The sequence below is a fragment of the Oratosquilla oratoria genome, chromosome 18 (assembly GCF_046742065.1).
Source record: "Oratosquilla oratoria isolate Oo_2021 chromosome 18, ASM4674206v1, whole genome shotgun sequence".
Classification (NCBI taxonomy): domain Eukaryota; kingdom Metazoa; phylum Arthropoda; class Malacostraca; order Stomatopoda; family Squillidae; genus Oratosquilla; species Oratosquilla oratoria.
Window position 1 is genome coordinate 53,965,805 of NC_134794.1, and position 26,559 is coordinate 53,992,363.

At 40.2% G+C, this 26,559-nt stretch overlaps 1 protein-coding gene across 4 annotated transcripts in view; it reads left to right on the forward strand.

Annotated features, from left to right (window-relative positions):
- The window catches only part of ssh (Protein phosphatase Slingshot), a 145,768-nt gene that overhangs the window by 56,222 nt on the left and 62,987 nt on the right, over positions 1-26,559 (forward strand). For 3 of the 4 annotated variants that reach the window (XM_076201973.1, XM_076201972.1, XM_076201975.1), the window contains one exon: positions 3,656-3,721. In XM_076201973.1, the coding sequence (XP_076058088.1) occupies positions 3,656-3,721 (66 nt within the window). Of the gene's footprint in view, positions 1-1,118; positions 1,137-3,655; positions 3,722-26,559 lie in introns of those variants that run through there. The other variant, XM_076201976.1, reaches the window with a different exon arrangement.

Below are 26,559 nucleotides of genomic sequence, written 5' to 3' on the forward strand. Positions count from 1 at the left end.
TAGTAGGTCAAAGATGACAGGACTTTATTCAGTATGCGTAGGCCTAGGCTACGTTTCCTAACGACAATTATAAAAAGAATAATGAATATTAAACAACGTAGCTCAAAGATGATAAGATTTTATTCAGTATGCATACGTTTCCTAAAGAAAGTCTGATGATAGAATAATAAAAATGTTAAAAAATACAGTATTAAATATCATAGGTCAAAGATGATAGGATTTTATTCAGTATGCTACGTTTCTCAAAGAAAATCAGATAAAATTATAAAAAGAAAAGGTTTAAAAAATACTATACAACATAGTTCAAAGATGCTAAGATTATTTCAGTATGCTAAATATAATATAGAATAAACATGTATACAGTAACAAAAATAATATTTAAAGGGTAATATATACTGTATATATATAAAGTCCGACTTGCGTCCAGATCGACTTACGACCTGTCTGTCGAAACCGAACTCGGTCGTAAGTCGACGACTACCTGTATAATGATTTCAGACTTAAAAAATATTCAAGGTCTTTTAAAAAAAATATATATATTCAAGGTCTTTTAAAAAAAATAATATGTATATCAAAGGCCGCAGAAGGCCGCACCTAATGGCCTGGAAGGCCGCAGGTTCCCCACTTCTGCCCTAGGCTATATTTACAAAACATCAGACAGCAAGCGGGAATATGCAACTCTGCAACTTCCTCTCAGCCATTGTTTCAAAACATCCAGGTAATAAAATGAATACCTTTCCACCTACCCCTCTATCTACCTAAATGTCTTCCTCAATTTACCGGCCTCTTACACTGGTCGAACTGGAATTGCCAACCCTAGAACAAAGAAGAGAACAAGGGGACCTACTAACCATCTACAGAATTATGAAAGGAAAAGAATGCCTTGATAGAGAGGACTTATTAAAGTGGGACAGAAGAAAAACAAGAGAACATGCAATGAAACTCAAAAAGAATAACTACAGAAGAGACCTAAAAAAGAACAGCTTCCCACACAGAGTGATAGATATATGGAACAAATTGGATGAAGATATAGTGTGTGCAAATGCAAAACAAGAATGTAAGAACAAACTTGATCTTCCGAGATACAAAAATGGGTCACCACAAGCATAGCTCCCCTTCCCGTATAATACAACTAGGTAAATACAACTAGTTAAATACAAAAATCTGATCTACGCAACCTCTACCTGTCCTAAACCTACACAGTTCCTCACCAATTACTCCCTCTGTTCCTCTCCCAATCCTCTCAGTCAAGACCCTCCCATAAGCCTTCGCAACTACACTTAACCTAATCCCTCTGAAACTACTACACTGACACTTGTTCCCATTTCCCTTGCAAAGTGGAACTATACAGGCACTCTTCCAGTCCTCTGGCACTCTACCCTCTCTTAAACAAACATCAAATAACCTCTTTTCTTATTCTTTCTAATTTCTCTTTATTCTTTTTAGTACTGGGTATACATAGTGTCGCAGCATACTCCAATCTTGGTCTTATCAGTGTAACTAATATTTTCTTTACCATTTCCTCATCCAAATAGTCAAAGGCCACTTTCATTGACCTTAGTAAATTGAAGGTTTCTCCTTCCACCTCTGCCTTCCACACCTCTATTAGTAGTCTTTCTTCACTCATTCCTTCCATGTGTCCAAACCATCCCAATACTCTTTCATCAACCCTATCTTCCAACTCCCTTTCCACCCCAGTTCTCCTCACCTCCTATTTCTCACTCATGTCCAGCCTAGTAATCCCTATCTTACTTCTCAGGCACCTCATCTCGCATTCAAACTCCTCTCTTCCCCCTTTATGTTACATGTTTTTACCCCATACAGTGCTGTCTGCACAATCACTCCTTCATTCAATCTCCTCTTAGCATCCATTCCCAAATGTCTATTTCTCATTACACTTTTTAATCCACCAAGGCATTCATTTGTTTCTCTTACATTCTACTTCCACCTCCACTTCTCCCTTTCCCGCCACATTTGCACCCAAGAACCTAAAACTATCCACTTCCTCCAGTCTCTCTCCCTTAATACTCACTTCCAGTCTGCTGCTACTCTCTCCCATTGTACATCTCATCACCTTACTTTTACCCACATTTATTTTCAACTTCCTTCTTTCACACGCCTTCCCAAACTCTGTCACTAACTTCCTCAATCCCTCCTCTAATCCTGCCACAAGCACAGTGTCGTCAGCAAACAACAACTGGCTTATTTCCCACTTTTCTCCATTTGCTTTAACTATCTCCAATCCCTGACCCACTACCTTTGCATTTACCTCTCACACCACCCCATCCATATATGAATTGAACAACCAAGGTGACATAACATGTCCCTGATGAGTGTCCCACCTTTACTTGAAACCACTTACTCTCCATTTCCAATCCTAACACAAGGTCTACTACTCTTGTATAAAATATTTTGACTGCTCTTAACAGTTTTCTTCCTATCCCATGTCTGCAATACCTCTCACAGTGCCTTCCTGTCTACCCTGTCTTAAGCCTTTTCCAGATCCATAAAAGCCCAAAAAACATCCTTACCTTTTCCTATAGCTTTCTCACATATCTGTCTTACCACAAAAATCTGATCTATGCAACCCCTACCTGTCCTTAACCTACACTGTTCCTCACCAATTACTCCCTCTGTTCCTATCAATCAAGACCATCCATAAGCCTTCCCAACTACACTTAACAAGCTGATCCCTCTAAAACTACTACACGCACATTTGTCCCCATTTCCCTTGTAAAGTGGAACTATACAGACACTCCTCCAGTCCTCCGGCACTCTACCCTCTCTTAAACAGACATTAAATAACCTCACCAGCCAGTCCACTGTCACTATACCTCCTTTCTTCAGACATTCTCCATGGCATCCATCCAACCCAGGTGCCATACCTGCTCTCATCATCTTAACAGCTACCTTCACTTAATCTTTCTTTATTTCTCCTTCATTTTCCTCACCCCTCACAGTCATTTTCTTATCTCTTCCCACTGCACCTTTCCCTCCCTATCTTCCTTCACATTTAGCAACTCCCTAAAATACTCTGCCCACCTTCCTCTCACTGCCTTCTCTTCCATTATCATCTCTCCATCTGCACCTTTTACCTTTGCTTCTCTATTTGATTCAGCTCCTCTTCCTCTTTTATTTTCTTTCCAAAACATTTTTTATTGCTTTCAAAATTTTGTGTCGTACTCTTACCCCATTTCACATCTACTCTCCTCTTTGCCTCCTTTATCTTATGCTTTTCTTCTCTTTACTTTGTATCTCTCATATGATTCCCTTGTCCTAATTTGTAACCAATCTATGAAAGCTTCTACATCCTTCTTTGCTTCCTCATCCTACCACTCACTACACTTCCCACAATTTCCTCTCATCCTTGTTCCACACCCCATCTTTGCACACCTTATGACTCCCTCCTTGAACCATACCCATTCCTCCTCCACTTGTAGTTCTACTCTATCCTTCACTCCCTCCCACTCCTCTCTCAGCTTCTTGTACTCCTCCTTTTCATTCTCATTTAAGCAGTTCACTCTAAGTACCTCCCTAGTGATATTTAAGAATGGATAGCAGGACTACTGTGAGCAAGTACCTGTCATTGATCACTAAATGTATGGAAAATATCTACTCTTGTATAATTCTAATAGAAACTGAATTATTTTTGCAGAGGATTTAGTGTCAGCACATCAGGAAGGACCCATATATTCAAGCCCATCACTGTGCAGGCCATGTGGTGAGTACCTGTTTTTCTGATAATTTTTTTTAGTACTCTTCATACATTCTTTGCCTCTCTTTCATCTCCGCTCTACTTTCCCTTACTACTTCAGATGTTCCTCTGTTTTGCATTGTAATTTTGGTGATATGATATAGATGCAGTAATCACTTAAGTGAATTTCCATCTATACTCGAAATAAGGAGTCATCGTTGTCAGTGAATGATGATAGACCATAGATCATGTGATCAAAATATTCTGATAGGATACTCAAAATTTTACTCAACTAGAAGAGGAACTCAAAATTTTTCCTCAAAAGTGTATATGGGGTTTTGGGAGAGGAAACACCTTTTTGGGATGAACCCATTATTGATTGTAGTAGCATGATATAATGTAGAATTATCATGTGTTCCTACATCGTAATTTTGGTGAGTTCTGTCCACTTGGGTATTTGTGGCCATCTATCTATATATTGAGGGCCTCCTCCTGCTTATAAAGGTGTCATATGGGGTTTCAAATCAGGATATGCTCGGTGAAATTGTGAAAAAGGCGAGAGGGGAACACAGATCAACACCTACTAAGATGTGTTTATAGGATTAACAAAAGCACGGCTACCTATCACTCACAAATATAAATATATACCAGTGTGATGGCTCTAACACAGTCTACCAACTATACAAATATAGAATATATATATAAATAAATCACCAGTGTGATGACCTTACTAAAGAATAATGCAGTGTATAGTACAAACTTCCTGCTCATCTGGAGGGAGGCTGAAATGTCCAATTCAACAGCTCGTCGATCTCCTGTTCAGGTCGAGCAGTTGAGTCCTCCTACAGCTCGTTGATCTGCTTGGTTGAGTGCTGTATCCTCCTGGAGTAGACGGGTGCTGAGTCCCTCCTAGTCCGCCCACAGGACAGAGGCCCGTCTTAGAGTATGTTCAGGTTCCTTCGTGCCCTCCCTCTGTAGATATGGAAAGGTGAGGGAGAGTGGGAGGGGGGGGTTGAACTGTGCATGCACAAGCAGCAGTGACCGCGAATTTTCCGGTCTAGTTGGCGGCCCTGGAAGGGATGACCCCATGCTATGGTCAACCTTTTGACCTGGGTCAGGTAACCGACCGTGCTGGCTGGCTCCTCACTTCCAACTTGGTCCATCCACATGGTCAGTGGTGGTTGAAATGTCCCCGCTGACAAAGGGAGATAGCCAGTGAAGGCATGCACCCTCCCCCACCTATTTCATTCCCATCCACCACCCTTTTGTTTCCCTCTCATCTTAGCCTCTCACAGATGATTGTCCCTGTCTCCTGCCCACTACCCAGGTCAGAGGTAAAGCAGCAAGACATAGCACATTCACAGTGAGGCCAGCCACTTCATTTACACAGTAACCCTCCCTCCTTGCCCCCTCATGCAAAAAATAGAGAAGATAGGGAGAAATCCCTATAGGCTACTTCAAATTATTGTGTAAACACAGCCATTCTTCACACACACTTATTCCCTGCTTTCACCCTTCCCTATGCAACAGACATTCCTATCTTGCTCAAAGGCCTTCACCCCATTCATCTATCTCATCCTTTGGTCTCTTCAAGTTCGCTCCATCCACCTCTGCTTTTCACATTATTTTTGCTCTTTCCTCTCTCATTCTTTTCATGTATCCAAACCATTCCAAAACGTTGTTTAGATAGACAACATTTTGCTTGTAGGAGCTTTTTCAAGGACAGCGATGAAGAACACAAACTGAATATATAAAAGCTTCAATTAAAGGAATGAGGAAAAGCCCTGGAAAGTCACATTTTGAGGAATATGTGGATGTAAGGCCATGAAATAATAGATATACATACATACATACATACATATACCAAGGGCTTTTTTCCACTTTTCAAGGGGGAGTAACCAAAGTCAAAAGGCATAAATCTACTCCCACCCATTTCATCACCACACACTCCACTTCCATTCACCACCCCTCCCTCTTTTCTTGGTTCCTCCTGGGTGATGGGCAATCCCTGCATCTCACCCATTTCCCTGGGTCAAAAGCAATGCAGCAAGACACAACACATCCACAGCAAGGCCACTTCGTTTAATGGGTGATTCCCCTCTCTGCCCCCTAATGGAGAAAAAGAGAAGATGGGGAGAAATCCCTTAGGTCAGCATACATTCATATACCAAGGACATTTTCCTCCTTACAAGGGAGGTAGCAAGAAAGGAAGGAGTGGAGTTGGAGGTAGATTATAGATTGAGAAAAGGAAGTGTAATGAGAAATGGACATTTGGGAATGGATGCTGAGAGCTATCCACTTCCTCCAGATCCTCTCCTTTAAGACTTACTTCCAACTCACTGCCATCATCTCCCAATGTACATCTCATCACCTTACTTTTACCCACATTTACCTTCAACTTTCTCCTATCACATAGCTTCCCAAACTCTGTCACCCCTTAATCCCTCCTCTGGTCTTGCCACAAGCACAGTGTCGTCAGCAAACAATAAGTGGCTTACCTCCCACTTTTCCATTTTCTTTAACCATCTTCAATCCCGTGCCCATTACCCATGCATTTACCTCTTGAACAGCCAATACAACATAACACATCTCTGTCACAGTCCCACTTTTACCTCAAACCACACTCTCTCTCCATCTGGTTGATGAAGTATCCCAAGTACCGTATTTTCCGGCTTAAAATGCGCATCGGGTTATAATGCACACCCATGCACTTCGTTATCTCAGTACACAGATAGCGCGCACCGACGTATAACGCGCATGCCCGATCGCCTTGAGTCGGAACTACATGTATCGGTATATGACTCATGTTGTGCGTTGGTCCCTTATTAATTGTAGCTTAAATAGTTTGTAGGAAATATGATCTAAAAAAAAGTTTATTGAAAGTAAAATATACAGAAAAATTTCGGGATCTTTACAGAAAATGTCATTTTATATCTTGAGGAAATAATTCGTCTTTACCATTATTTATTTAATACCGAAACAAACTACAAACTGTTTCGTTTTAGCTTTGAACCTGCAATGACAGTGGTGAAATAGGACCGTCTCTCATCGAGGTGACGTTTAGTTAATATAACTCCCGAAAGAGGGTGTTGTAGTCAGGTGTTTGACACGAGTTTATGAACGGCCGCAACAGAATTTGTACCATACCTAAAGTGAAGCAACAAAGCCAACATAAAAATTCAAACTAGGATGCTATGAACATGGGCAAATATCATGAATATAGATCATGTTTCATGGTGTTTAGGCCTATTTAAACAGGAAAAATAAGATTCGATAGATACCTACCTATAAACAACTCCTCGTTTAACGACCTACTCTGTTAACGACAACGCGGAGTTACGACGGGCTTTATGACAGACCAATATTCGTTTAACGTAAATCTCCCGAAGTTGCGACGTCGTGTACGATAAGTTGGCTGAGGCAAATTTGTATGTTATAAATGAACTTGTACGGTGGATATTAGCTGTGAAGTAAAGTGTTCTGAAGCTTAGGTCTACATTACCGTCATGCAAGCTGCAAAAACTACCTAGGGTACAGTATATACCGGTATTGATAAATTTTTAGTTTCGACCATGGGCGCAATATAGCAATAGAAAATTAATTATTTTGTAAATTATAATGTATCAACGTGATATGCAATTTTGTGAGCGGAAATAAAAAAAAAGTGCTAAAACAGATTTCGTAATTAACGAAGTCGTGTCGGACGAATGGTACGCCATGTTTGTAGTAATAGATGCCGACGTCGAAGAAATGAAAGGATGATAAATTCGTCTAACCTTTACTAATCCGGCTCGTCCTCGTCGTGAGAGACGTTGGCGGGCTTTTCAACCACTCTCTCGGCCTACGGGGTTCTTGCAGCTTGAGGGAATGCCTGTATCTCCGCTCCATAGCATTCCTTCAAGAAAATATACCTGGCGAGGTACTGTCGGAAGTACCGAGGCCGTCAATTGACAGACGACATGATGGCGTCCCGATCCTATGCTACCGACTTCGTTTATTAGCATATTTGCTTGTAGCAAGGTATTTTTTATTTTCATTTCCGCCCACAAAATTCCATATTACGTCGATACATTTTAATTTACAAAATTTAATAATTAGTTTTCCTATTGCTATATTGCGCCCATGGTCGAAACTAAAGAAAATACCCCGGTATTTAATATGGAATGTCAGCATACGCGTATTTGGTCATACATGGTAATTTCGGGACCCTGACCACCGCGTTATTTGAGGGCTTTCTGTACTATCAAAACAGTAAATAAAGCTTTAATGTACTGTATAAAAGAGGGAAAATACACGAAAATAAAGATACATGTATTGCTGGACATTGTACATACAGTACATGTACATATATGTATACACTTTCGCTTAACGACCAATTCGGTTAACGACGGCGACGCTGGTCCCAATTGTCGTCGTTAAACGAGGAGTGGTTGTACCAAATATCTATATAGCCCATGCTGGCGTATTCTTTCATGTCACTATAGTTGTTCTTCTTGTTCTCACGGAACGTCACGGAGAAGTGTGCCGTCCCGACTTTGTGATGGCCAACATCGTCACGTTGTTGTGAAAAAAATTACCGGTACACACACAGCCGCAGAGTTTTTATCGTAGGCCGTAGATAATGCGCACCACCGGATAACGCGCACCCTCCATTTTTAGGCCCTTCCAACGGAAAAAAGTCGCGCACTATACGCCGGAAAATACGGTAGGTGACTTAAGGGACACAGGAGGTGCACTTGTCAGTCTTGAGTGTCCTGCTGACTAGTTTAGACATGACTAAAGGAACTAGTAGTGTTCCTGCTTTGAGACTTCATTAATTAATATGTCATCCAGATAGCAGAACATACCAGGAGTATCTTTAAGCAGGATTTCTATAGCTTGTTTGAAATCTCCAGGGCCACTGAGACTCCAAAATGCAACCTAATTATCTATGTACCAAGGGCTTCTTTTTTAAAAGGGAGGTAGCCAAGTCAGAGGCATACATTACTCCTACCCATTTGACTCCCATCCACTACCCTTGTTTCCCTCTCATCTTAGCTTCTCGTGGATGAAGCTTCATTCCTGTCTCCTGCCCACTATAATGCAGCAAAACACAGCACATCCACAGTAGGGCTGCTTCACTTACATGGTGACCCCCCACAATACCTTCTCCATTTCGTACAGCAAGCAGGACCAAAATATGAATTTGATACCCTTCCCCCTCTTTTTTGAAATGTTAGGTTCAGTTAGGTTGCATGGTCTTCATCTAGGATGCATGCAAGCTGGCACATATATATCAGAAGGCTTTAAGATAAACATCTCTATGAACATGTACTAGTTTGTTTATCTAACCCCACTCCCATCCCACCATGAATAACCATAGCCAGGGCGACTGAACATAACTCTTAATACACACCCTTACATAGACATGAACATAATATCACTCATAATACACATCCTTCACTACATAAACATGTACCTAATAACATTGTATCCTAACAGGCACTCCTTCAACTCCTTGGCATTCTCCTCTGTTTTCCTGCAATCATTGAGACTATTAGCTATAATGCTAATATCTATCTGGAGCATTATTTCAATGTATTTAAGGAAATATCCACAAAACCAACCTGAACAAGGCATACCTGCAACCATTGGGTATGTTAGCAAGAATGCTAATATGGCTGCCCTCTGTTGCAAGAAATGCCTGTAGATTAAGTGTCATTGATTCATTCTGTACTAGCCTGCATACATGCATGCATTAGCTACACAATGTCAGATCTTGGTGGTAGGAGCAAGCTTCAACAAGACCCCTGTTTTGTGATCTGACCCACATTCAAGTTGGCTTGACTTGAGGGTCAACTGCGGAGAACACCAGCATTCTCAGTTGGTAGTGTCGACCATATAGATGATATTAGTTATTATAATTCATCACAAGTACAGTATATATTGATATAGAGTGAAAGTAAATACTGAGTGTCCATACTCAGTTTCCTCATGTATAGAAATGTAAATAAACAGAAGATGTTACAATAATAAGTGTAAAATGTATTGTTGGCAACTGCCACCATTTTCTTTGTCTCCTGCGCTAATGGAAACTGCAGTCATGGAGGCAAAGCAATATAGACCAGAAGCCACAAATAGTTTATCCCCAATACCTCCAACCAATGGAGATCAACACAAGTCTACATTTTTTATGTGGTGTAATTGGGATAGTAGTCGACAATATGACATGAAACTTTGTCACCTGAGACCCAGTCAGAGTTTTTGAGGCTTTCTCTCAGTTTGCTTTTAAATGTTGAAGAATTTCCACAGCTTTTTCTTTGGTGTGGTGTGGACCATGATTGTATGTCAAAGCCAATGAGTATAAGAGGGAAAGTGATCCAAGTGGCTCAAATGATGAAAGGACTTCTTAAAGTAGGAGCTCAGAGAATTATGTCATCAAAGTAATTGTTGACTCAGCCTTGTTTAGTTAGGGGTACCAAAACTTTTGCCATATGTCTACAGAAAATGGAAGGTGAGGAATTTAACCTGAAAGGTATGCCAGAAATGCCAATGAGAAATTCCAGAACTGAAACTGGTGACATCATGAGAGGCCTCATCTAGTTGTATTTGGAAGTGTGCCTCCATGTCAATAATTGCATAAAAATTCTCGACTGCTGGTTCTACTAATTCTTCCAGTCTTGTTAAGGGATAAATATCACTGGTCAGGTGTGTGTTTACTGCTGTATATTCCAAACACAGATGCTATTAGGTTTGGATACAAATACAATGGGGCTAAGCCATGTAGCTGTTGAAGGCTCAGTTACATCCTTTTCCTCCATCTCTACTAACATTATTTGATTGATTTCTTTCACCTTTTGGGGATATCTAATCCTAGCTTTGAAAGGAATTGGATCAGCTGTGTTAATTTTGGCAAGTGCTCCTTTCATTTTCCCCAACTCATATTTGCTCAGATTGAATAAATGGTCATATTGACATAATACTGTATGTCTTACAGTTTGTTTACAAAGGATTACAAAGGCGGAGCATGCCGACAGGAGACCTTTTGGTCCATATCTAGGTCGGATGCTAAAAAAAATCACAATAATAATAAAACAATAAATAAAAACTATAATAATGTAAATAACAAATAAAATACATACCGTATTTTCCGGCTTAAAATGCGCATCGGGTTATAATGCGCACCCATGCACTTCGTTATCTCAGTACACAGATAGCGCGCACCGACGTATAACGCGCATGCCAGGAAAAGTCACTGGTGACTAAAGCTCGTGAACTGCATGTATGCGACTCCTGCTTGCGTTGGTCCATTGTTTTGTGGGAAATTTGAGCCATGAAAAGTTTATTGAATACAAAATGTAAATGAAAAATTTCGGATTTTTACAGAAAAAAATTAATTTACTATCCTGAGGGAATAATTCATCTTACAAGTTTTTATCGCCATGCAGCAACAAACTGTGTTTCGGTTCATAAGTGTCTTTACTGAAGTGACGTTTAGGTTAACAAACTCTCGCAAGAGGGTGTTTAGTGTGGGCTAGATTGACAATAGAACTGTCAATCTCGGCCCTGATCTAGCATATTCCGGGTGAGCTAAAACGGCCAACGTTCATGATGTTGGTACCAGTGCTGTTTTACAGATCCCAAATATTTGCTAATTAATGTTAGTAAAAATAAACCAATGAAATAACCGCGATTACATAGAGAAGTATTTTTCATTGGCTAGAGCCACCGCTGGGAAATCTGTTGATTTGTCACTAAATTAAGTATCAGTTTAGGCATCAATCCGGACACAACTAAGAAAAAGTCGGAACTACATGTACCGGTAAATGACTCATGTTGTGCATTGGTCCCTTATTACTTTGTAGCTTAAATAGATTGTAGGAAATGTGATCTAAAAAAAGTTTATTGAAAGTAAAATATACAGAAAAATTTCGGGATTTTTACAGAAAATGTTCATTTTATATCTTGAGGAAATAATTCGTCTTTACCATTTTTTATTTAATACTGAAACAAACTACAGACTGTTTCGTTTTAGCTTTGAACCTGCAATGACAGTGGTGAAATAGGACAGTCTCTCATCGAGGTGACGTTTAGTTAATATAACTCCCGAAAGAGGGTGTTGTAGTCAGGTGTTTGACACGAGTTTATGAACGGCCGCAACAGAATTTGTACCATACCTAAAGTGAAGCAACAAAGCCAACATAAAAATTCAAACTAAGATGCTGTGAACATGGGCAAATATCATGAATATTGATCATGTTTCATGGTGTTTAGGCCTATTTAAACATGAAAAATAAGATTCTATAGATACCTACCTATACCAAATATTTATAAAGCCCATGCTGGCGTATTCTTTCACGTCACCATGGCTGTTCTTCTTGTTCTCACGGAACGTCACGGAGAAGTGTGCCGTCCCGACTTTGTGACGGCCAACATCGTCACGTTGTTGTGAAAAAAATTACACACACAGCCGCAGAATTTTTATCGTAGGCCGTAGATAATGTGCACCACCGGATAACACGCATCCCCCATTTTTAGGCCCTTCCAACGGAAAAAAGTCGCGCACTATACGCCCGAAAATACGGTAAATAAATGCATAGGTATAGTTAAATAATAGACAAACAGGTAAATAGTAAATAATAATAAATTGACATATAACTAATAATAAATGAAAATCAGACAGACAAATGATAACAAAACAAAAACAAATAATATAAAATAAATTATAATCATTACAGCATCTTAGGTGTTCATCTAAATGATTCTTAAATCTTCGAACTGAACTACATTGCACTACCTGTGCAGGAAGTTTATTCCATTCATCAACTACACGGTTGGTAAAGTTGTTTTTACCTACTTCCAAATTGAATCTATTTCCGGACAGTTTGAGACCATTGTTTCTTGTCTGATTCTCATTCAGTGTGAAAATTTTGCCACTTTTGATGTTGTCAATTCACTTTAAAATCTTAAAGACCTGTAGCAAGTCACCTCTGAGTCTATGCTTTTTTAGGGAAAACAGATTCATATGTTTTAGTCGATTTTTGTATGGTTTATTTTTGATATTTGGAATCAGTTTTGTGGCTCGCCGTTGTACTTTTTCTAGTCTGTCAATGTCTTTAATGAGATTCGGTGACCATACAGAAACAGCATATTCCAAGTGTGGACGAACTAACGATTTATATAGCTTGTTAATGAGTGATGGACTTTTGAAATCAAAAGATCGCACAATCAGTCCTAGAATCTTATTTGCTTTCTCAGAGGCTGAAATACACTGCTTGGATGATTTGAGGTCATTACTGATAATTACGCCAAGATCTTTTTCACTATCCACTTTTGTTAACGAATTTCCAAATAACTTGTAATCGTACTTACTGTTATTTTTACCTATGTGCATTACCTTGCATTTACTTGTGTTAAATTTCATTAGCCACTTTTCAGACCATTGCTGTAATTGATCTAAATCTTCTTGAATATCTAATTGGTTTGAGTGATCATTTGCCACTCCGCACAGTTTTGTATCATCAGCAAATTTGGAAACAGTAGATTTTAGTCCATGGTCTATATCATTTATATATACTATGAATAGAAGTGGCCCAAGAACGGAGACCTGAGGAACTCCACTTGTATCATTTTTCCATCTAGAAGTTTTTCCATTTAAAACAACTCTCTGTTTTCGACCATTCAACCAATTACTAGTCCAACCTAATAGGCTATCACTTATTCCGTGTAAAGCTAATTTAGTAAGTAGTCTTTCATGTGGGACGGTATCAAGAACTTTTGCAAAGTCTAGATATATTAAATCTATATTGTTTCTTTTGTCATAATTCGAGATAACTGTGTTGTAGAATTCGAGTAAGTTAGTCACGCAAGAACGTTTCCGTCTGAAACCATGCTGGCTATCATTTATCAAATGGTTACTTTCTAAATGATGTTCGATAGCATCTCTGATGATAGTTTCCATTATTTTTCCTACGATTGAAGTCAAACTTATAGGCCTATAGTTATTTGGCTTCTTTTTGTCACCTTTTTTGAATATGGGAGTAACGTTAGCTAGCTTCCATTCTCTTGGGACATCTCCGGATATGATGGATTTCTTGAAAATAATTTCTAATGTAACAATCTCATTTTTCATTTCCTTTAAGATTCTTGGATGCCAACCGTCAGGCCCTGGTGTTTTATTAACTTTGAGTTTATCTATACACCTTTTAATTTTTTCTTTTGTTATATTTACCGTAGTAAGTTTACCCTAGACTTTTCACTGGTTTCAGTTTGGAATTCACTTTGAGGTGTTTCGTTTACGAATACTGAGCTAAAATAATTGTTTAAGATATTACACATTCCTTCATTTGAATATTCAAGTTGACCGTCAGCAGATAATAGTGGACCAATGTGATTCCTAACAACCTTTTTATCTCTAATGTAACTATAGAATTCTTTGGGATTCTCTTTGGATTTATCAGCGATGTTCATTTCGTATTATCGTTTTCTTTTTCTTATTGTCTTTTTTAAATCTCTCTGTATTGATACATAACTTTCATAGTCATTAGATGCACCTGAGCACTTATATTTCTTGTAAGCCTGTCTCTTTTTAGCAATACTTTTTTCGGTTTCTTTGTTGAGCCACTTTGGGCGAGCCTGATTTGGAAGACGTCTGTCCTTAAAAGGAATGTTAGTTTGAATCATCTTAGTGACCGTATTTTGAAATATTTCCCACATCTGATCTACAGGTCTTTCGTTTAATTTTGCCTACCAATCTGTAAGCTGAAGCTCCTGACGTAGTCCTATGAACTGAGCTTTACTGAAATTGGGTATTTTAGAAACACAAGTATCTATTCTAAAATTCTTTAGGAGCTTGAATCTAACTAAGTTGTGATCGCTATTTGCAACAGATTCACCGACTTCTACATCAGTTACCATGCTTTCGCGGCTAGTGATCAATAGATCGAGTAAGTTTCCATATCTTGTGGGCTCTTTTACATGCTGAATTAAGTAATTGTCACCAAGAAAACCAATCAAGTGACTACCTATGTGGCCATGTTCAAGGGTCATCCAATCAATGTCAGTAAAATTGAAATCGCCCACTATCAATAAATCCCAGTTGCAGAAACTAGACAGTTCTTGAAATAACAGTTTGTCGTCTGCTAATGATAATGTCTTTTGCCTATATATTACACCTATATTCATTTTTTGTCTATTTGTTTGGGTTAACTCAACCCACAAACTATCATATGCATCCTGTTTCACTTTCTTTAAAACACAAGCATAAACATTGTTTTTAACGTACAACAGAACACCCCCACCTTTCTTGTGGTTTCTATCCTGATGAAAGTGTTTAAATCCCGCAATATTAAATTCAGCTTCGAACTCTGTACCATTTAACCATGTCTCAGTTATTCCTATCATATCGAGATTTTCGCTTTTGACATATGCCTGTATTTCTTGAATTTTTTTCCTAATACTACGAGCATTAAAGTACATGGTTTTAAGAAACTCGTGATTATTTCTTTTTGACACATTTTGAGTTTCAATATCATGTCTTACATTATCATTTTGTTTTTTATTTATACCTTGCTCTATATCATTATTTGGTCCTTCATTGACATTCAATGCCTCATTAACATTTCTCCCATCAAAATTAACATTTACCCCATCACGGACATCTGGTCGATCATGGTCATCCGATCTCTTTTGTATATTTTGTCCCCCAACGTCACCGTGATTCACGCCGGCCTCCCGTCGTTCATTGACATTATGTCCGGCATCCCTTCCTAAAATTATATTTTGTCCTCCAGTGACATTATATCCTACCGTGATATTTTTTCCTCCACTATAATTACATCCCATCGTGATATTTTGTCTTCCACTGTCATTACATCCTATCATGATATTTTGGCCTTCATTGACATTCTGTCCGGTATCCCTTCCTAAAATTATATTTTGTCCTCCACTGACATTATATCCTACCGTATTTTCTGGCTATTGTAAATTTTCCCAATTTCCTTAGTGAAAAACCTCTTTTAACTTCTCTTTTCTAATATGGCCTGAGGGGCTGTCATTTTTAGGTAATAATTCATTATAAATGTTTATACACACATTTATAAAAGTTTCCTCCACAGGAAAGTGTTCCAGGTTTTAACCTTTTCAATATGATGACACGTAGGTGTCATGAAGTGCGAGTGGGTACATGAGGATGCTGGCATCAACTTTTTAATTATATTTATTTTGTAGATGTAGTGGAGTGACCCCCAAATTCTGTGAACAAGTTTGATCACATTTTCTGTGTTTATTATTACTCAGAGCAACGACTTAATATTTCATAACCCGAGTAGTGTGATGCATCATACATTAGGCATCCAATGCTTGTCTGTGAGAATTTGACTTGTATTGAAGAGGTTAAATTCTTATAAGCTTTGTTAGAATTTTTAGTAGATAGAAGGATTTGTTTTCCATTATTGACTAGGGTACAGTATGGCTTGGTTATTGCAGTTTGTTTTTTTTTCAAAAAGGGTAAACTATCATAGTGTTATTTGATTCAAGGTTGGTTTTCGTTGGCACAAAGTTTGAAATATGAGGGGCAGTCTTTATAATATATCCATTTCTAATTGGTACTAAGTTACTATTCTTTGTATAATAGGCAATATTCTCACTGAGTCGACTTTAACTTTTCATCTCTTGATTTGTCTTATTGGGTAGTTGTCTTCTCCCACTCAAATTTGATTTTGATTATCCCAACAAAATGAGGCAAGACCTAACACATCCATCACCAACAAGATATTTCTACTTAGACAATTGACCGGCACTACTGCCACCCACTTACAGTGTATCTTACTGTTGATATTGAAATCTAGTTGTGACATGCCTGAAACCTTTAAAGGAGTTCCTGTAATACCTCTTAACCACTTCAGTACGAGTCAAATTCTCACGCGCAGCATCGGCTGCCATATGTACAACTACAAAAAAAATATATATAATTAAGACACCGACGCTGGCAACCTCGTGCACCCACTCGCAACTCGGCGTCATCGTTCCGAAGTGGTTAAATTGGAAATAGCTCTCCACTGATTCTCCAGAATGTTTAATCTCTGTACAACTGACTTTCTTATAAGTATTGGCAACTCCCAGTATCCTACTGCTTGAAGGTACTAACATTTACTATTGCGGTGATAGTAGATTTATTTTTGCTAGTTAGTCACATTCTTTTCCCGTTTCTGCCAGGACAACTTGCATAACTCCTGCAATTTTGTCAGAGCCAGTCAAAACATGACCCTGGGGCTGGTTTGAGTTTACAATTACTTTGGTCATGGGTGTTTGTTCTACAGTATCCACAGTATGGTAGGAGAACATTATTGTTATTTGATTGGTACTAAATTAGTTATAGTATTGTGGCAGGGATGGTACATTATGAGGATTGTAATTTTTCCATTGAGGACTAAAGTATTGTGGTCTGAGTTGGGTGTAGCTTAACTTTAGTTGGGTCTGTAATTCCCACCTAGATAACCATAGCATGGTGATTGATTTCCACTGCTTCTAAAGTCCAGTCTAGGTTTTTTATCTTTAAAGTTAACTGCAGTTTTACTCTCATTGTCTAATTTTTTAGTCTGCACTTGGTCTCCCTTATTTGCATCCCAAGTTGCCTTACATTGTTAGCCTTGGCTAAACAAAATTCTCTCCTATGTTCCACTCCCTGTAATTGTATTTCTTGGTTAATAAAAAAAACCCACATTATTAACGTTATTTTGTTTGATGTTGTGAAAAAAAATAACGGATATATTAGTGTGTATAAAAGATGAGACTGAAACATCGACATTTTCCGAGGCCGAAACGTCCGGAATCGAAACATGCTACATTCCTTACGACCTATACTGAGAGCGAGTTAATCCACATAGTTAATTGCACCCTTTTACTATTTCTCAAATACAGCATAACCACAGGAGAAAACTAGCTGTGTGGAAAACGAATTGGATCCAATACTTTTTTCCGCCTCTCATTCGTCACTTCCGGGGCGGGATAAAACCACGAACTGTGTAAGTCATTGCCGGGAAGAACGACAAGCTTCAAATACACAATTTGGCGGGAAATAGCGCCGGGCATAACATAAATACACGGGACTAACTAAAATGAGATGTCAAATATAAATTTTTCTTTAAGAATAGAGGTGCTGGTTTATTTCTTATAACTAACCGCACTTTTTCACCCTGCATCTTTCAAATTATCTCTAGATTTGCCATTTTCTTCTTGTTTCATAACCTATAAATCGGACGTTACTTCCATTGTAGGTGTTGGCACGTTACTAACTTGGTTAGATGTGTTTACTGGTTAGAGCGTCGATACTTGCGGCGGAGGTCGAGGCGACGGTAGTTCGAAACCTGCCGTCAGCGAGTTGGACCAAGGATATGGTTAATAAGATTCCACGCTACAAAGTCCTCTGTAAGGGCACCGTCCTAGCATCCTGATAGGGGGAGTTCGCGACGTTAAACAGTCATCATCACTTTTAAACATGTATTATCTCACAACCAATCAGAGATTATTTGCTGTCTACGTGCCTGAGTCGTTTACTCGATACCATTATGTTTCTCTTCCACTTTACCAAACTGATTATGTTAAAAACTTTTTCTAATTCATTTTACTGTATTTCATCCTTATTTGTTATATTTGTAGCCCATATTTCCATTAGATCGACTATTAATTTAATATATTCGCTCCCTACTTTCTGGGCTGATTTCCAAATAATACTATATGTAATCTTTCCCTTGTATTCTCGAAAATGTGTGTATTTTTCTCATTACCGAAAATAAGTTTGATTGTGCAAACTACCATTCAAAAATTGTAACCTGTATTTAATTTGTTGGTAACAAAACAATGTTAGTGTTGTTTTAATCTCACCACCCGTGACGTCACCCCTTCTCTTTTTGTTTTAACTCTGCCCCCGCCTAAACACGTTTGTACTTGAATACTTTTCCATGCACGTTGGCTTTCCTGTAGGCACTCCTGCCCACGATTTGGTACATAAATTCAATTAATTTCCCTTAATCCTTTCTTGACACCCCTAGAACCTATATTTTGTCCTGGTATAACCATGCCGTCCCGCAGTACCCGGCTCTTCATTTGTCACCTGTACTATTTTGATTTCTGGTGCTTCACTGGTATCCATGTCGATCCTTTCTACGTTTTCTTTTCGTTGGTCACCCGTACTCTTCCTTTTACTCGCCAACTCATCATTTGACATCTCAGGCACCCTTGACCTTTCTTTGTGGCCCCGCTTTCCCTTTGACACCTCCCCTACTGTGCCCTTGGCACCTGCAACCCTCGCAACCACCACAAGCACCTGAGCGACTCCCGTCATGCCTGGCTGGCTGGCGGATGGAGGGGCTGTTGCATCCTTGATGTTTCGCCTTCGCCGTAATGCCGCTGTCGATTTATCTCGTACGGCACAGTGACGATGGTCTGTAGATATTTTACTTGAGAGGTGGAATCTTGGTAAAATGACGTCTTGATCGATCGAGGACACGTTCTGTTTAGCGTATACCCGTCAGCTGAACAACATCTTGAGTAACATCCAGGAGAAGCCATGGAGTACGGCACTGGGTTGAAGAGGGCAATGCAACAGAATTCCTGGGTTTGCGTCACACTGCGTGACGTGGATAAGCCACTGCGGGTGGGGGTGAAGATGGGGTGAGGTGGGGTCGCGGGGGGGGGGGTGTCCCTCACGAACGGTTACTTGGTAGCTGAATAAACTCTTGATATTAGCCAGAATGAAACTACAAATATTTTTACGGATAGAAGATGAATAGGGGGTGTGAAAACATTGTCAATACACAAGTCCCTTCACGTGGGAAAAATGTGTTTATCAAGAACGTCATAATTCCATGGTCCTAAACATGACGTGACGTCATGTCGACTTTTACATTTTCACCCTCAAGGGCCTTTTTGTGCTTTTTTTTTTTTTATCAACCCCGCCACCGAAGATGGTTAACAGCTGGCATTTGAAAGAAACTGTCTGCTAATAGAACCACGAATATTCATATTTACGGAAAAGGGTCGCTAAATTAATATGTCGGGGAAGATAGCGTGGATCGACATTTGGGGAGAGGCAGGGGCAACCGCAGAGTTTGTAGAGGGACGTGGACAAAATTAAAGCATTTTGTAGGGCGAGGGCAAAATTAAATATATACATTCATGGTTAATGGTATATGGACAATATCAATATACACACTTAGATTGGCCGCATAGGCATATATTTACATTATCAGTGCGTATATGTACAGTCACTAAAGAAAATATCGGTAAGAAAGCGTACGGAAATGGACGTAAGTAAACGCTAAACTCTGACACGTTGTTCAAAAGACTTGAGACTGTTGGTGCCTTCGAATGGAATTCGTATCACATTCATAATGCTTCACAGTCGACAGAAACCATCAGAGGTAGCAAGTGTATTAGACTAAACATGCCAGTTAGACACAGCGGAAAAGGTGATAAACCGAGACACTTCCGGAGCAGTGACATATTCTTATTAAAAATAATGCTTTCTCAACAGAAGACGGGATCTGTTGTACGATGAAAAGAAAATAAGAAATATGGTTTCTGAATTTTGAACAATCCCTGTATGTGTTAGATAAGTTTAAAACGGTAGACAGAAGGGGAGACACACTACCAACTGTCTGCGCCTCACTCTGCCTCTCATATCCGCTTGTCATTTGTTGCCTCAGGATTAAGCATTAGCGGCTGTTTGTCGTCACCTCTTGCCACGTAATATATTAGGTGAGTTCTGGTGTTCCATCCACAGTTTAGGGGGTTCAGGTGTGTGTGTATGTATGTATGTGTGTGTGTGTGTGTGTGTGTGTGTGTGTGTGTGTGTGTGTGTGTGTGTGTGTGTGTGGTTTCAGTAACAATAAGATATTAACAATACTTGTCGGTGCAAATATCATTACTTTCAATCTTGTCACATCGGTGCAAATATCATTACTTTCAATTTTGTCACATCTTCACGCATTAAATGCTTATTCTACACCACGTATTTTAACGGGGGGGGGGAAGGTAGGGCGCAACTCAGTCACGACTACTAACTGTACAGGAACATCGACTCTATTGTTTCACTCGTCTCCCACGAATACCTAAAACCACCAACCAGTACTTTTTTGAGTGACTGTACATTGGACTAATCAAGGTGAAGGGAAAGTTATTCTTTCACCTCCGAAATGGAGACCATGGCCACGTAATTCACTGTCGAGTATACTCATAGTGTTGGTATGTACTTAAATTGCAGATTCGCAGTCGAAAATCATACTCTTAAATTCTGTTACTTAGAGAATTTTAATGATATTATATGTGACAATTTATTATTATTTACCAATTACCTGTTTGTTTACATTTTAACTATACCTGTGTTTACTATTTAACTATACCTATGCATTTATTTATTTGTTTGATGTATTATTATTTATATTATAATTTTTATTTGTTTATTCATTTTTTATTTATTATATTTTTCGTATCCGACCTAGTTATGGACCAACAGGTGTCCTGTCGGCATGCTCCGCCTTTGTAATCCTTTAATAACACATCCTGAATCCCCCCCCCCCACTCCGTGCTGCACGTACACTGAATTTGTTCCGGCAGAAGTGAGGGAATCATTTTCATTGTTTAAAGGATCACACTCATAGACTTTTCTGTTGATAGACGCCATACGGTTTTATTCACCTAAGTAAAACACCCTGGTTAGCCAAAGGGTTTTTCCAACCCTCGCAAAGGGAACACTGCTCAGATCGTCTGGGATTCGCCCAAAGAAAATTTGTAGTTGAAAGGGTTAACCGACACTGGCTTAAATCCAGTGCCGAGGGTTAAAAGTCAAGTACTGAATAAAGTCGAGTTTCTTCACCGAGAATACACTTGAAGGGGTGTTGTCGGGTCGAAAGGTTAATCCTGTATCGGCCAGAGGTCTTCCTAAGCTAAACGAAACAGCCTGGCATTAGTCAGAGCAGTCTTTGAAGGTGACACAGAGGTTGAGTTCAAAGGTTAATGAAGATAGCCAGAGTGAGAGAGGGATTTGTGAAGTTTCATCTCGGCAACTATTTTTTCTTGAAACGTGTGTTTTCTCTCAGTTCACTTGCTTGATCCAAGCAACTGTGACCTTGACTTCCACCGGACATCACTATTTTCTGAGATAACCCCCTCCCCCTCCCTCCTCTCCACCACAGTGATCTTGGGCTGTCTCTCTCAGGCCGTGGGGAGGGGGGGGGGAGCAATGGCAGAAACTACTCATTTCCCCTGGAAGTGAAGCTTAAAATCGCATAAATTCCAATTTAAACAAAAGTAGAAACATACGTTTGCTGAAGAATTTTAGTAAAACCAACACAAGTCTAACCAAAGTTGACCTAACTAGCCTAACCTATTGTTAGCTCTGCTGCTACCGAGTAGGCCAGGGGTGGGCAACCCTTGGCACGCGTGCAAAACCTACCACACTAACGACTTTTTCTCGGCACCTCAAACGCAGGGCTCACCTAAAAACGAAATAACTAATAAATCTTCAACTTCATTTGTATGATCATTAATAACCTCATGCTGTGCTGGGCGGCGGATCTGGGGCCCAAGGAGGTGAAGGGGGGGGGGTAGCTATAATTTTGTATCAAAGATTCGGCTGGTTTTGGTATCCACACTTAAAAAGTTTGCCTACCCTTGGACAAGGTGAACCTCGAAGGGAAGTGATGCGAAGGACTGAGTTGAAACTGAAGGTCGTGTTGGACCTGAAGGCCGAAGTGCTGAGACTCAAATCACCTTGATGTCGAGGTGGAGTTGCTTCTCAAGGCTGAAAAGATTCTGTAGGTCGAAGTGAGTCTGGAAGCTAACTGGGAATGAATGCTGACGAGTTCTAATGCTGAAAGCCAATATTTTTGTGCAAGATGGATGGGGTGAGGTTGAAGTTGACGTGCGCGGTGGCGTTCGAAGCCGAGACGCTGTTAGAAACTGAAGGTCTGTCAGTGGGCATATGTGGAGCATGGTAACGGCGAGTACCAGGGAAATTATAAAGTAGACGCGAGCAACTCAAACGCCATCCCTGACCGAGTCAGTTCATGGGCAAGCTATATGTTTATAATCGAACGTGTGAGCTGAGCTACTTGGGGTGGGAGATGTTGGTTTTTTTGTAAGCGCATATGGGCCTGGTAATGAGAAGAGTGAAGAACAAATAAAATATTTTTAGGTACATTTAAACAAGTTCTTAGTTTTTTTTGGGCAGAATGTCACTAGTAGCCTTGGGAGCTACATACCCAGCAGAGTTATCATGTTCACATAAACGTCTGCGTTGAACTAGGGATTTAATCTCCATGCCAGACGCTCCGGTGCATGGAATATACAACAAGAAACGAGTAGAATATTGATAGTTATGGAGCATACGGTCTGCAAATCCCTGAGATGTACTTGGTACGTATGCACAGTGCACCGTATTCAGGGTTGACACACTGGATAAGGGAAAACGTGCAGATTGATGGTCGGTGGTCTCTGTCATGCTACACCACCACCATCCCTCAAACCTACTGAGTTGCGTGCTCAAGCACCATAGCCACTGAGTTTCGACGGCCCTTGAAGTAGAACTGGAAATATGGTGAAGTTCTAGCTTTAGTGAAACTTGAAACTCAAGTTCGAAGTGAATTGGGAAAGAGACGATAACAAATTCAATTCGAGGAGGCCAAGGTGGTATTTGACACTGAAGGATGAAATGTATTTAGAAATTAGGGCGAAGAAACAATGTTCCCTCTTTTTTGCAATGAGTGTGCGTAGAAATTTCCTTGTGTACAAACTTCGCCTTCTCTGAAAAGTATGTGCTCACCCATGCGATTTACCATCTAATAATTTAACTAAATACGCACAATTTGTAAGTTTGTATTACAACCTCCACCAAAACAATTATTGGTTTGACGGTTGGCAAGTTACCACCTTTTTATAGAATTTATAAGTTGATGTTTGGGTGGAACTTCTTTATGGAATGGATTTTGATAAAATTTGAAAACCTTGCGTGCATACATTTTTAATTTATGTGCACTAGTTGTAAAACATGTGCACGCGCACAGCTTAGAGGGAACGTTGGTAAGAAGCTAAGGGGGGCCGGAGTGAAACCCGGAGGTTGAGAAGTTAAAAGAGTGCGAGATGGTGTTTGAAGCTGACGCGTTTTTGAGAGTTGAAGTGAAGCCTTGGGTATTATTTGAAGGAGGCTAGGATGGTATATTATCGGAGGGCGATCTTGGGTTCAAGGGACAAGGTTTATGTGGGAAGAATAGGTGCAGCAGCAAGACATCATCGACGTGCTTGGCTGGTTGCTCGAATATTTCTCAGACGGGACCTTCCTCAGATATGTGTCACTATTCCCTCACTCCGTCTGAAATAATGGAAATAATGCACAGGGTCATTGGCTTGAAATTATTATTTTGGAGGGAATGTCACTTGAGGTAATGTATATCATATGTAGCATATTATGACGTCATCATGACGCATGTCTTGAGGGCTAATGGCGTTGATGTGTGTGAATAATTGTGAGTTTCCTTGAGGGGGTGTTGGTGATTCGGACTGGGAGTGATTCTGGTAGTCGTAGACTGATTGTGATTACCTGTTGTGAATCGAACGAGATCATGGTAATAGTAGTGATTGTGGAGAAGACTGAACCGTGAGGAAATTATTGCCAACAGTTAGGCGCGGCGGTGAAGGCCGTACAGTAGAAAGATTGTGACGGGGTGGAAGGGGAGAGTTGGTCGTTGGTGACCGAAAAGGTGGAGGATTAGGGTGATGGCAGAAGAAAGAACGGTGTGAGTGGGGGGGGGGGGGGTAGAAAAAATGGCAATGGTAATTGAAGAGATTGGAGGGTGGTTGATTGTGTCAAGCGATTATTTTTATTTTTTCATCTTACAATGAACCAGGTAGTAAAATAATCGAAGCCCGCACCTATGGATAGGTTTGATTATTTGAAATAAAACGAGTGACTGTTCATAAGTCAAACTAATTCTTTATTAATTTTAGTTACAAAAATATATTGTTAAACATGGTTTTCAAAATAATTAGAAAAATGTGTATATTTTTGGGGGAATATCGATCCCTCCAATAAAAAAAAAAGAAGAAAGAAAAATTCCTACGTCACACCTACAAATTCTTCACGAGACAGGTTGAAACTTAGTGGTGGCTGAGTGTATGGAGGATAGTGGTGATGTTTGTGGAAATTGAGATGGAATGTGATGGTAATGGTGGTGGATGAGATGGAGGATCATTGTGACGGTGCCGTCATTGCACGGGTTGGCTTGCACGACCCGCTCACGATTGGCCTTACCGTTGAACGGGAAAAGCCAGTAAGCTGAACGGTCGTCTTGTCGGCCTTGTGGAGGTGGCAGGAGAGGCGAGGTTGAAGGTTGCAGTTTACCGTGTGGCAGGGGCGTCGTAGGAATTGTTGTTGTTGGGGGGGGCACATTAAATAAATTATACATGTATAGTTAATGTCATAGGGTTATATCAGGATGCATACTTGAAGGTAGCGCATAAGGAAAAATACATTGTGTACGTGAGTTACATTTTGACTTTCATCAACCATACACTGTTATTCTACAGCTTAGTAAATTAACGAAGTTATATTTGACGACCGACAAAGTTTCAAACACACCCTGGTTTTCTAAGGGGGGGGGGCAAATACCCTCCTTGCCACCCCGGACGCTCATGCCGGGTGGTGTTTTTAGTTACATCCACTTTCACTAATGTGGAGAAAGAAAACGCAGCATGCTGTAAACTGTCCATAATGATTATTTTTATTACACTAAAGTACTTAATCGTGTTTATACGTGAGCGGCAAACGAAGGCGAGTATTGTTTGTCGACGTGCATGTCGGTGATGAACGGGCAGGTCAGTTCTACCTCCGTGCCGGTATGTCGTTCTTATTTATTCCTTGGCGTCGTGCCGCTATGTCGTTCGTATTTATTCCTTGGCGTGTGACGTGGCAGTGCCCATTGTTTCACTTATTGCTTCATTGAACCACTTTGGTGAAGCGATTCGGGGCACCACGCTACTCCCATTTCTCTCTGGGGCAAGTCCGAGCGGCTTTGTAACGCAGTTGATATCTGGTGTGCTTCAGCTTACGGGACGCTCTTCCACTCCTGGTGGTGGTAAGGAGCATACGCCAGGAGGCGCGTAGCTGCGACTGGAGCAGTCACATTTGTCCTATCAGGCGTTTAGAGTGTTGGGGGTCAGAAAACAGTCACAGCTGGGAATCGGAGAGAAGGCTAGGAATATGCGAGACAAGCATGCTTCCGATTGTGCCACCATCGCACAGGATGATAAGACGAATAATGGGCACTAAGGGGAAAAGGGTAATCGTTATTTACTATTTCAGGGCCTTCATTCACACCTGGAGGCTGAACAGGAATGTACATCTGGCTTGGGTTCTGCTTATGAGAGAAAAATGGAACAAGGATACGGGCGGGCTTTTCTGGAAAGAGTAGAGGTACTGTAGGCTGAAGCGTGTCAGCAACAACGGTACTGTATTCATCCAGCGGAACGAGCGGGTGTGGCTTCGCTTTCAAGGCGTCCCGCCGACGGTGGAAACCCTCGAGTATTCCTTGAGCCAGGCGATGATAGGATGAAGTATATTGGTGGTTAGCATCGAGGAAACGATGGACCTTCCTTCTGTAAACAATACTCAAACTGAACCCCGCGGTCAGCAATTCCTGTCCTTAAGTGATCCCCGATTGGCCGCTATTGGGAAAGACGAGGGTCAAGACTGAGATGAGAAGCACACAGTTGGAGATGATGGTTTTAAGGTTCTATGGAATCAAGATGATGGCAGATGGAGAATGGTGCTGGGAATGGATCACCAGAAGCAATTTGACTTTGAATAAATCGCATGGCGTTAGAATGAAACA